An 11,463-nucleotide genomic window follows, 5' to 3' on the forward strand; every position below is an offset into this window, starting at 1 on the left:
GGTTTTGGCAGTACAAACATACAAATCTCTCGCAATCAGCCGATGCTGACTTGTTACTTTAAAGGGCAACGATTTACAGGTTTGGTGGACACAAAAAAGGCCTGTTTGTGATCAGCTGAGCCTGCAAGGAGCAGAAAACACAATTCAACCCCAAGCAGTGGTTCTGCAAAGGCCTTGGAAGGTTTTCAGAGCAGTGGGTTCGGGAACCCCTCCCCCTGCAGGGGCAGCTCAGAGGGAGCCAGTCTGGAAAGGCACCAACGGAACATTCCTGTCACTCTCCCCAAGGGCCTCAGGGAGCCCTAAAAACATCTTCCCCCCTCACCGCCAAAAAACAAAGGTTTATTTTGTCCTTCCCCTCAGCATGGTGTGGCACTTCCCGGAAGGCAAACTCTGGGAATAACCACTGCCCCCTTTTCTCCTCCTTCCCTCAGCTTTTCTATCTGAGCTGGCATGGGCACAGGGGCTGGAATATCCCTTGGGCTCACTGGGCTCAGCTGGCCTGGCTGTGCCCACCCCCAGCCCCTGGATGGGGGGAATGTTGGGAGACAGCACTGATGCTGTGCCAGCCCTGCCCAGCAGGAGCCAAAACAGGGTCATGTTCTCTACCCCTTGCCAGCTCCCCCTGCAGAGCCCAGCACTGGGAGGGGGCTGTGGGAAGAGGAACTGCAGCTCAGACACACCCAACACAATCTCCACCTCTTATTCCACACCACTGGTGTCACACTCACATCCCACAGAACTGAGAGATCTTCTGACTCTTCCATTGGATTGATTTCTCTGAACTGAAATCCCTTCTTGCCAACACACACAACTTCAACTCCATCCCATTTCTTTGAAAAATATTTCTCACTCAAAATGGAAAAAAACAGTGGCCTAGAGGACATCCTGCCCTCAAATGGATAACTCTAAACACTAATAATTAAAAAAATGACCCCCCAATATTCAAGAAAAGCTTGTACCTATTTCCTAAAAGCATCCATGAGCCCTGTCAGCCAATTTCATACCTGACAAGGGTTTGGAGGGGGTGCTTTGTCACGGGAAGCCCTGGAGGCCCATGGCACAGGGGTGGGGCTACACCGTGGGGCTGTGGGGCACTGGTTCTTTGGTTGCCAGGGGCCATTCCGGAATGGAGAGGACAGGCCGTGACCGCCCAGAGGAGGTGTTCCCTCGGGGGAGCTCTGCAGGGCCCCCGCAGCAAATGCCCCAGTGCAGCCTGTGCTGTGGGGAGCGCGCACAGGGAGAGGCTGGGCCGGCCGAGGGCCGGGGCAGCAAGGCCGCCCCAGGGAGGGGGTTCTGCCCCTGCCTGCAGGGCCCAGCCTTGGGCGGGAGCACCGTGGGCAGGGCCCGGTGCTGCTGCTGGCTCGGGGCTCAGGCCTTGCTGCCTGGCAGCTGCCTGGGCCCCTGACCCTGCTGCGCCACACGGCCGAGGCTCTGTCCCCGCTGCCCCACGGCAGCAGCAGCTCCCTGCGTGGCAGACCCAGGCAGGGCCTGGTGTGTGTGCCCTGCGGGCGGAGGCTGTGGTGGGACTGCTTTTGGTGCTTGTGCAAAGCGTGGTGGAGTCCCCGCAGGCAGTCGGGGCTGGGCTGGATGAGGCCAAGGGCAGCGTCTGCAGCCGAGCCGGGAGATGAATGAGAGGAGCTGCAGGGCTGGAGCAGGGCAGCTCCGTGTGCTTGTGGCGCTGAGGGGCCCAGAAGTGAACCCAGCCCGGCGTTGTGTGAGCGGTGGCAGTGCAGGGGGACTGAGGGGGCTGGTGGTGCTTTCAAGAGCATTGTTGGTGCAAGGCAGGATGGGCTTGTCATTGTTGGGCACGTGGTGAGGCAGGGCATCCAAAATCCCCCCAAGGGGAAGGGAGCAGGCAAAAAACCAAAAGTAAAGGCTGGCACTAAAGAGCCCGGGGATTTGTGGAGAGAGGGGCTGGGGCAGCTTTGTGGGGGGATTTGGGGCACCACAAAGTGCCACTCAGTCCCATAGCTCTGGCACCACTAGGCAGCAAAATTATTTTCCAGAATGAAAGGCAAAACCCCCTCAAAATCCCTCAAAATTCAGGGGTTTTTTTGCTCAGCCCAGTGCCTGCTCAAGCCCAGGCCCTGCAAAGTCCCACAGGGGCACTGGGCACACTGGGATGGGGCTACTGAGGCACATGGGGATGGGAGGCACTGGGCAAACTGGGATGGAGAGAACTGGCAGGGGGCAAATGGGACTGGTGGGGTGCAGGAGGGAATGGTGGGGGGAGGGAGGGCAGTGTGAAGGAAGGGAAGGAAACTGGGACTGGCAGAGGACACTGGGACCAGTAAGAGTCACTGGGCCGGAGGGAGTTCCTGGGACCAGTGAGTGCACAGGGACTGGGGGCAGATATGGGATTGGTCTCGGGAGGACAATGACACGGGACAGGGACAAGGTTGTCAGGGCTGCTCTGCCTCCTGTGCCTCCATAGCTCCCCAGATCCCTCCACAGCCCCCCAAACTCCCCCACAGCCCCTTCCCCCTGCTGCCCCCTACCCCTATGCCCCCCTCCCCCGGGGGTACCAACCCCTGGGGCTCCTCGTGGGAGACAGGGCTGTTCCCAGCCAGGAGCAGAACCCAGAAGCCCCCCCAGCTCTTCCTGGGGGAGCAGGTGAGGGACACACCCACACCCTGCCCAGCCGGGTGTGCCCCCCATGCCAGCAGAGCCCTGTTGGGCAGTGGCAGCACCCCAGGTCTGATCCCTCCCCCCAGCCCGGCACAGCCCCCCAGCCCCAGGAAGCCCAGAACCTCTGTGGGGACCCCAGCCTGGCACAGCCCCTGCACAAGAGCCCCTGCACAAGAGCCCCCCCACACCCCCAGCCTGGTAGACCCCCTTCTCCCCCCTGTGACCCCCTGAGCCTCCTGCCCTTCTTGGCAACCTCAGTCCTGTGCAGCTGCCGAGCCTTGGGCACCTCCCACGGGACAGGGGCTGGGCTGACCCCGCGCCCCCCCCGGACCCTCCCAGCACCCCCCGACCACCTCAGCCACCCCCCAGCCCCCCAGTTTGGGGTAACTCACAGGTCGGCCCCCCAGTCCTCAGGGCTGTGGTGGGCGAGGCTCCCGCCATGGATCACCTGCTGGGGTGGGGACAGTGTGAGGGAGCCCCCACACCCTCCCCAATGCTCCCCGTTACCCCCCCTTGCCCTGCCCCCCCGGCGTGCCCCCCTCCTCTCCATCCCCCAGCTCACCCCCACACCCCCGGGGCTCTGTCCTGCCGTTGTCCGTGGGGGACTCGGCAGGGAGGGGGCGGCCCTGGGGGGACACAAGGGACACAATCAGCCTCGGAGGACCCCAGGACCGACCCCCCAGGACTGTCCCCCCACACATAGTTAGCGCTGGCTCTAATTGGGGCACCAATGTGGCTGTGCAGGGACAAGGGGGGCAGCGAGAGGGCACTGGGGGGGTCGAGAGGGAACTGGGGGGCATTGTGGGAGTCGGGGGGGTCAGTGGCGGGGAACTGGAGGGGTCAGGAGGGGCAGTAGTGGGGTCACACGGGTTGGAGAGAGAAGATATTGGGGGAGGATAATTAGGGAGAATCGAGAAGTTGGGGGGCCGTGGGGGGGGCAAAAGGGGGGTGTGAGAGCAAGACAGGGGACATTGGGGGGCACGAGGGCACGATGAGGGAGCAGGGAGGGGCTAAAGGAGACCGGGGGTGGGAGCTGGAGGGGTCGAGGTGGTCAGTGGGGGGGCCATGTAGGGGCTGGGGGTGCAGACCCCACTGGTGGGGGGCTGGCAGCGCCCTACTCCCTCCCTCCCCCGCTGTCCTTCCGTGCCCACCCCCCCAGTGCCCACCCGGTCCCGATGCAGCCGGGGGGGTTTCCAGGAGCTGGTGCCACTCTCGGGGCTGTAAAAAAAGCAGCGGCCGCTCTCGGGGTCCCGGTGCCGCTCCCAGGACCCCAAAACCTGCAGGGGGGGCCCAGCCGGCACGGGGGGCGCGGCCCCCCGCCCCTCCCGCTGCAGCCCCTCCGGGTTGCGGGAGATCGTGGTGGGTCCCGGGGGAGACACCTTGGGGGAGGAAAAGGGTTGAGGGGCAGGACCCGAACTGGGGGGGGGCACACGGGCAATGCCCACAGCGCACCCCCAGCCCTGCTGTGCCCCCCCCGTGTCCCCGTTATCTTCCCCCCAGCCCGCCAATGTCCCCCTGCCCTGTCGTATCTCCCCAGCCCCCAGGTGCCCCCCCAATGCCCCCCCTCCCGGCACGGTGCCCTCCCCCCGCCCCCCAACTTCCTCCGGTGCCCCGCAGTGGGAAGTGGCGAGGGAGAGGTTGGAGAGTGCAGGGGGGGACACGGGGGGAGGGGCACAGGGGTGCAGGGCTGGGGGGACAGGGACAGGGAACCCCGGTAAAACTGCGGAGGGGGGCTCTGAGAGGAGCAGGTCTGGGGGGCACAGGGTGTCCAGGGGGGTAACCCAGCCCCCACTCACCCCAGTGTCCTGCTGGGACTGGCACTGCGCGGGGGTGGGGGTGGGGGTGACCCCCCCTGCCAGCTGGCCGGTGCCGGTGCCCACGGCGCGGGGGGGGGACGCGGAGGGGGCACACAGGTCCTCCGGCGAGCAGCACTGCCGCCTCCCCAGGCCTGGGGGCAGAGAGGAGGGCACCCACCCACACAAAATGATCCTCCGTGCTGCCGACGACGGGGCACAGACACTCCCACCACCCCCGGGCCCCAGCCCTGGTTTCCCGTGTCCCCCTGCCCCTGGTGCCCCCAATATCCCCATCCCCGCGTCCCCGCTGTCCCCCAGCCCCAGTGTACCCCCAGCCTTGGGCACCCAGACTCCCAGCCCAGGACCCCCAGCCCGTTCTCCCAGTGCCCTCTCAGCCCCACAGCTCCCTTCTCCCTGTGCCCCCCCAGCCCCGTGCCCCTCCAGCCCCGTGTGCCCAACCCACGGCTCCGTCCTCCCAGTGCCCCCCAGCCCCGTTCCCCCATCAGCTCCGTGACCCCAGCCCGGTGCCCCCCCCGCCCCACCCACCCGTCCCCGCGGGCTGCCCGAGGGTCCGCGGGCTCCGGGTCCCGCTGTCACCCGGCTCCTCCTCGGCCACGTAGGCGGCGGGGACGAAGAAGGGTCGCGCCCAGGGGGGGTCCCCGGGCCGCCGCACCTGCCACCAGTCCGGGGTGGCCCTGCGGAGCAGCAGCAGCCGCTCCCCCGCGGCCATCGCCACCTCCCGCCCGTTCTCCGCCCGGTACCGGTACCCGAACAGCGCCCGCAGGGGCACGGCCGGCCCGGCCCGGCGCCACCGCCGCCCCGGCAGCATCGCCACCCGTCCCGGGGGGACCGCGCCGGGGGGACCGCGCCCTGGGGACTGCGCGGCCCCGCTCGTGGCACCGCCGGGGACAGGATGGGGACGGGGCAGAACGTGTCGCCCCCGCCCCCCGGGCTGGCGGGGCCCCAGGATGTGGTGACAGGGGATGAGAGGTGACACGGGCTGAGGGGTGACAGAGCCTGAAGGTCAAAATCCCTATTTCCTGTAGCTTCCATCCCCACAGCCCCCCTGCTCCCCACAGCCCCGTGTCCCAGAGGTGGTGACAGCTCCCGATGGATCCCCTGGTGTGGGGACAGATGATGCTTCCCAAAAAGGCAAGAAGTAACAGGATTTATTCTGCTTTTACCCAGATTTCGCTGTTCCTGGGGCAACCTGAGGGGATCTTTGCCTTTTAATATAACTTTTATTGGATTTAATCCACACTAACGCTGGGTCCTGCTCGATCCTGTGCTTCTAAGTCCCCTGCTCCCTGAAATCTGGGTGTGTCCCCAGCCCCCTCCCAGCTCCCACTGGCTTTCTCATTTTTAGTTTCCCAAATGTTGTGAATCCAAAGCTTCTCCACAATATTACTAATTTTCCCCAGCCTTTCCTGCCCTGCATAACGCTGTATTTAAAGGGAGTATTTAAGTTGAAAAAGAAGTGGTTAAATTGGACAGTGAGTTGTGGCTTTAAGGGGGTTAAATCCCCTCACAGTGAATTCCTCATGGGAGCAGTCACCAATTCCCAAAAAACAGTGAGAAGGGGGGGGGAATGCCCTACCACTTTATACCCCAAAAATGCTTCAAAAGGGACATTTTGCAGGTGTCCCCATTCCCAGTGTCCCCTCCCAGAGGGACAGAGCGCCACCAAGGCCCCCTCCCAAAAGACACCGGAGCCGCTGATTCCTTTGGGCTTTAATAAACCTCGGAAGTTCGGGAATTCCTCATGCAGGGCGGGGTGGAGGGGGAGGTTTAACCCCCTGAAGCCCCCGGAGCCGCCACTGCCCAGTGGGAAACACAGAGGTGGAAAGGTCTAATTAGCTCCAACGAGGCTGAATTTGGAGGAGGCAGCCCAGGGACCCCCCCCCTCCCTCCCTCTGCCTGCTCCGGACAGACAAACCCCCAGAATCCTCCTGGGAAGGTCTTACAGGGATTTAGGGGGTTCCGAGGGGGGATTTGGGGCCGTTTCTGAACCCTTCGGGGTGGGGGGTTACATTTAAGACTGTCCAGTGGAGAAAAGAAACAAGGGAAAAGCCTCCGGCACAAAGTCCCTGGATCCAACGGAACCGTCCCCGGGCCAGGGAGCCACCCTCTGTCTCCCATAATTAGCGGGATGCAGTTAATTACTGGGATAACGAAGCCACGTCTCCTGGTCGTGCTCGGCCCTGGAGCAGCAGTGGCCGCTCCCGACGGCGCCGAGGGGAGTGAGGACCCGACGCTGGCTCAGCAAAGCGCCCGGATCTCGGCAGCACCAGCCTGGGGATCACCAGGTCGGGGCACAGGGCCAAGGTGAGGGGCACCAGGCCGGGTGAGGGGCACAGGGCCATCACTCTGAGGGCCGGCTGTAGTTGAGGGACAGCAGGACCATGCTGTGGGCCAGGAGAGAAGCTTCGGAAGCTGGAAGAACACGGGAGCAGGGTCGGAGACTGGGGGCACTGGGACTGGCACAGGGGAGCCCTGGGCAGACTGGGAGTGCTGGGACCGGGATGGGAGGGGCACTGGGGGACATTGGGGGTGCTGGGATGGGCATGGGATGGGCAGTGAGTAGATCAGGGCCCTGCAGCAGGCACAGGAGTGGACATAGGGGACACTGGGCATTAGGGGAGCACTGGGATGAGAACTGGGAAGACTGGGAGCACTGGGATGGGCGTGGGGGCACCCCACTTCCCTCCCATTCCCATTTTCTTTCCCCTGGGGATGGAATCTGCCACCAGAGCTCTGTGGGACAGGCACATCTGGCAGCCCAGAGCGGGACGAAGTCCCCCTTTCACCCCAGAATTCCCCAGGAGCGACACTCCCTGTGCCCAGAGAAGCCGGGGGGGCCCGCTGTGTGTGTGTGTCCCCAGCAGGTACCTTGGAGCTCACAGGAGAGCTGGAGCCACTGCTCCAGCCATGCCCAGCACTCGGCCCGGCCCAGGTGGGTGGCGTTGAGCCCACGCAGGTAACAGGCCTGGGGAGACACAGATGGTCAGGGTGGGCACGTGGAGCACCAGCATCACACCAGGATCCTGCCATGGCACGAGGAGGGGCCTGGGTGTGGCTCCAGGTGTGATCCCAATGTGGGAAACAGGCTGGGAGAACACCTTCTCAGGAGAGGGCAACCGCCACCCACCCAGGGTGGGTCTGGGGGATCCCCCTGTGCCCCAAGGTGACACCTGGGGTGACCCAGCCCTGGGATGGGGGTGCTGAGGGTCCTCACCGCTCGCAGCTCCTCCTCAGAGAGCTGCCCCAGCCCCAGGCGCAGCAGGGCCCGGTCCAGGTGCCGGATCTCCAGGATGTGGCTCAGCAGGCGATGCCGCAGGAGAACGGCCGGTAAGTGGGGGGTCAGGAACAGCACCTGGCTCAGGGCCCTCTGCAAGACACAGGGGAAGGTCACCTGGGTGATATCCAACCCCTCCTGAAACAGGGGTGGGACCCACAGCACTGCCACCTGCCCGAGTGGCCCATCCAGCCCGGCCTTGAACACTTCCAGGGATGGGGCATTCCCTGGGAAATCCCACCCAGTGCCTCCCCACCTTCACAGGGAGGAATTCCTTCCCACAATCCTCCTCTGGGTTCACTCACAGCAGCTCCATGTCCTCCTGATGTTGGGAGCTGGAGGCAGCACTGCAGGTGGGGTCTCACCTGAGCCCCCCTCAGCTGCTGCCCATGGGATGGGGACAAGCCCAGGATACGGGGGGATTTCAGGGCCACCTGTCCAGCTTTTCATCCACATGTGGACTGGTTTTGGGGCACAGCCCCCAGTTTGAGGCACACCTGAGCAGGGCAGCACCTGCACTGAGCTGGACTCACCACATGATCCACCTGGAGCCTGTTCAGCACCAGTGGAGACCCCGAGAACAAACTCCTCACAGCCAAGAGCTGGGCCAGGCGGGGCCGGGCACCTCCCTGCACCTGCAAGAGCCCCAGGAGGGCAGGTGACACCTCTGCCAGGTGACAACCCCCCCAAGGGGTGATGGTGTGACCGAGGGGGATGTACCTGGGAGCAGAGCTGCTGCAGGAGCTCCCGGGGCCGGGGCTCGGGCAGGGACTGCGCTGCCAGCGCCAGGCTCTGCACCACATCCGGGTATGAGTCCCTCCGGATGGAATCATAGACATCCAGGAATTCCAGCTGCTGCTGCGGCGTCCAGAAGTAGCGGATCAGGAGCTGCCGTGGGAAGAAATACCTGGGGTGAGAGAGGAGAGAGGGATTGAGGGAGGGAATGGCACAGGGGGCACGGGGCAGGTGGGGTCTGGGCTGTGGAGGAGGCCAAGGAAAGCCCTGGGCGCTGCCAAGGCCACTGCTGGCCGTGTCCCCACGCTGTGGCTGACACAAGCCAGGTGCCTGTGGCCTCACGTCCAGCCCCCCCAGGTCCTTTCCCGTTCTGCCCCCAGCCTGGAGCGTTCCATTTTATTCCACAGGGCCGTGGGGAGCCCAGGGCAGGACCTCACCCCATCAGCCTGATCCCACTGATCCCACATATCCAGCCTGGCCCCTACAGAGCCTTCCCTCATGTCCCCCGTGAGCTGAGGTCACAGACAAGGACATTAACCAGGACTGGGAGCCCTGGGAGGGGCAGCAGAGCTGCAAAATCCCAGGATTTAGTGGGGATTTATCCTGGTTCCGGAGAGCTGGTGGGGACAGGGACACTCCAAGGGATTGTGCATGGAGGTGCCTGTGGCTGAGGACACTCCAGGGAGGGTCTCTCTGATAGTTCTTTTATTAAATTATTTTAATTGATTCCATGATTTTAATTGATTTCCATGATTCGGGTAAGACAACGGCCCCAGAAGCCGGGATAGCAAATCCAGCACCCGGCTCCTCAGGATCTGGGTGTTTGTCCTGATAGGGAGAGCGTGGCCGGATTCTTCATTCTGAAAACCCCAATTCCGTGGAATCTGGGGGTCAGGGACCCCAGTACTCACATCAGGACGATGACCAGGAAGTTGGCGAAGGGTGGGATGGCGATGATCCCAATGGGAATGGCCTTGAGCGCGTCCCTGCGGAACTGCCTCCAGATGGAGGAGAGAGTCAGGATCCGACACCAAACCCCCCAAACTCCCTGCGAGTCCCTGCAGTTCACGGCCCCAGCGGTGGCTGCAGCTCCCAGTCCCTGTGTTTAGGCAGAGGAGGTACATCCCCCAGGAATTCCAGCCCTTTTCCATGGGGAGGGGGCTCACCTGGCGCAGCCGCTCCATGTCCCGGTATGGGAGCTGCTGCACCTTCAGCCGCTGCCGGGACATCCTGAATCTGATCCTGCCGATCTCCTTCACCTCCAGGAACAGCGCCTGGATTCCTGTTGGACAGAGCACTGAATCCTGGGGTGGTGTAGCTGCTGTCGCTGTTCCACCTGAAGCGGCAGGATACATCCCACCTCCTGGGACCCACTTTTGGGCTCCCCCTCGGGACTCACCTGAGGTGAAGGTGCTGTACAGGACGTAGAACCTGGGGAAGCTCCTCTCCAGGTAACGCTCGTACCTGGCGTTGACCCTCCGGGCCACGGCGGCCACAGCAGCCACGAGGGCCCGGGAGGTGGCCCGGGAGGAGAGGGGACGCTCCTGGGACCTGAACACCTGGCACCTGCACCACCACCCCCGGGTCAGCTTTGGGCTCAGGATGCCCCCAGAGAGGTGAGGAAGACCTGAGACCCCCCCGGGCCAGGGCTGGGGGGGGAGTGGGGCCTGGGAATCAACCAGGGCCCGGGGGCCTCGGGGAGGGGGAAACCAGGTGGCACCAGGGCAGGGAACAGCACCGCAGGAATGGGGGGTTGTGGAGTAACGGGGGCCACTGAGGGGGCACTGGGGCCTGAGCAACGGCGGGGGAGGGAGGGGCCATGGCCAGTACCGGGGGTGTAACGGGGGAGGACCAGGGGAGTAAGGGATGGAGGCTGTATTTGGCGGAGGGTCAGGGCTGCGGTCGGTATTGGGAAGGGTCGAGGCCCGCGGTCGGTGTTTTTGGGGGGGGGGTCGGGGCCCGCGGTCTGTGTTTTTAGGGGGGGGTCGGGGCCCGCGGTCAGTATTTGGGGGGGCTGCGGTCGGTGTTTGGGGGGGGTCAGGGCTGCGGTGCCGGCGGCCGCCCCTGAGGAGGTTGTGTCCCACGGGCCGTGGCTGCCCCGGAGGGCGGTCTCCGCTCACCTGGACGCCCCCAGCACGGGCAGCGGCTCCATGCGGCCGCGCCGGGGGCCGAGGGCGGCGGGGCCGAGGCGCCAGAGCACCCCGCGGGCGGCGGCCCTGGACAGCGCCATCTTGGCGGGCACGGGCGGCGGTCACGTGGCGCTGCGGCCGCTGATTGGCTGCTGGTGCTCCGGGGGCGGGGCCTGGACCAATCACCCTCCCCCCCCTTCCGGTACCGGCCCCGGGACCCCCGGCCCGGACCGATCCCTCACCCCCGGTACCGGCCCCGGGACCCCCAGCCTGGAGCCCGGACCGATCCCTCACGCCCGGTATCGGCCCCGGGACCCCCAGCCTGGAGCCCGGACCGATCCCTCATCCCCGGTACCGGCCCCGGGACCCCCAGCCTGGAGCCCGGACCGATCCCTCATCCCCGGTACCGGCCCCGGGACCCCCAGCCTGGAGCCCGGACCGATCCCTCATCCCCGGTATCGGCTCCGGGACCTCTGGCCTGAACAGGCCCCCCCCTTCCCTCTGCCAGCGGGACCCCCAGCCCGGAGCCTGGACCGGGACCCTCCTCCCGCTTCACCGGGGGTAAATCCCTTCCCGGCCTTTGAGGGGCCCGTGGCGGGGCCTCTCCTGCCCCCCCATCCTTCCCCCGCTGTCCGGGCACGGGGGAGGCCAAATCCCCCAGCAAAGGGAACCGGGACCCCCAGCAAAGCTCCTCGGGAATTCCCATAATCCAAGTTCTGCGTTGCCTCTTCTCAGACCTCTTTCAGCCCCTCCATGTCCCGGGGATCCTTGGAGGGATCCTTCTGGGATGCTCTTCCCTCCCTCCAGCCGGCCCCCGGCCCCCCTGTGCCCCCCCCCGGGCGCGTGGCTCCCGTCACGCACCCCCCGTGCTGTCCCCACC

General features: G+C 65.1%; 2 protein-coding genes across 3 annotated transcripts; both read right to left on the reverse strand.

The window, feature by feature from the left end:
* Window positions 1-111: 111 nt before the first annotated feature.
* Window positions 112-6,026, reverse strand: LOC135404125 (elastin-like). Its single transcript, XM_064638701.1, has 5 exons — window positions 4,971-6,026; window positions 3,795-4,831; window positions 3,021-3,079; window positions 2,853-2,960; window positions 112-121 (listed from the first exon to the last, which is right to left on the reverse strand). The coding sequence occupies exons 1-5, from the start codon at window positions 5,251-5,253 to the stop codon at window positions 112-114; spliced, it is 1,497 nt and encodes a 498-aa protein (XP_064494771.1). The 5' UTR covers window positions 5,254-6,026.
* Window positions 6,027-6,143: 117 nt separating this feature from the next.
* LOC135404153 (LETM1 domain-containing protein 1-like) lies at window positions 6,144-10,763 on the reverse strand. 2 transcript variants are annotated; one of them, XM_064638767.1, is made up of 9 exons: window positions 10,575-10,763; window positions 9,854-10,020; window positions 9,621-9,751; window positions 9,366-9,448; window positions 8,440-8,626; window positions 8,253-8,354; window positions 7,660-7,812; window positions 7,314-7,410; window positions 6,144-6,857 (listed from the first exon to the last, which is right to left on the reverse strand). In XM_064638767.1, exons 1-9 carry the CDS (start codon window positions 10,682-10,684, stop codon window positions 6,787-6,789), a joined length of 1,101 nt encoding a protein of 366 aa, XP_064494837.1. In that variant the 5' UTR covers window positions 10,685-10,763; the 3' UTR covers window positions 6,144-6,786. The 2 variants fall into 2 exon arrangements, with proteins under 2 accessions (XP_064494837.1, XP_064494839.1); XM_064638769.1 differs by having other exon boundaries at window positions 9,621-9,736; window positions 10,575-10,760.
* Between the last annotated feature and the right edge of the window lie 700 nt (window positions 10,764-11,463).

Source organism: Pseudopipra pipra, chromosome 30, assembly GCF_036250125.1.
Source record: "Pseudopipra pipra isolate bDixPip1 chromosome 30, bDixPip1.hap1, whole genome shotgun sequence".
Lineage (NCBI taxonomy): Eukaryota > Metazoa > Chordata > Aves > Passeriformes > Pipridae > Pseudopipra > Pseudopipra pipra.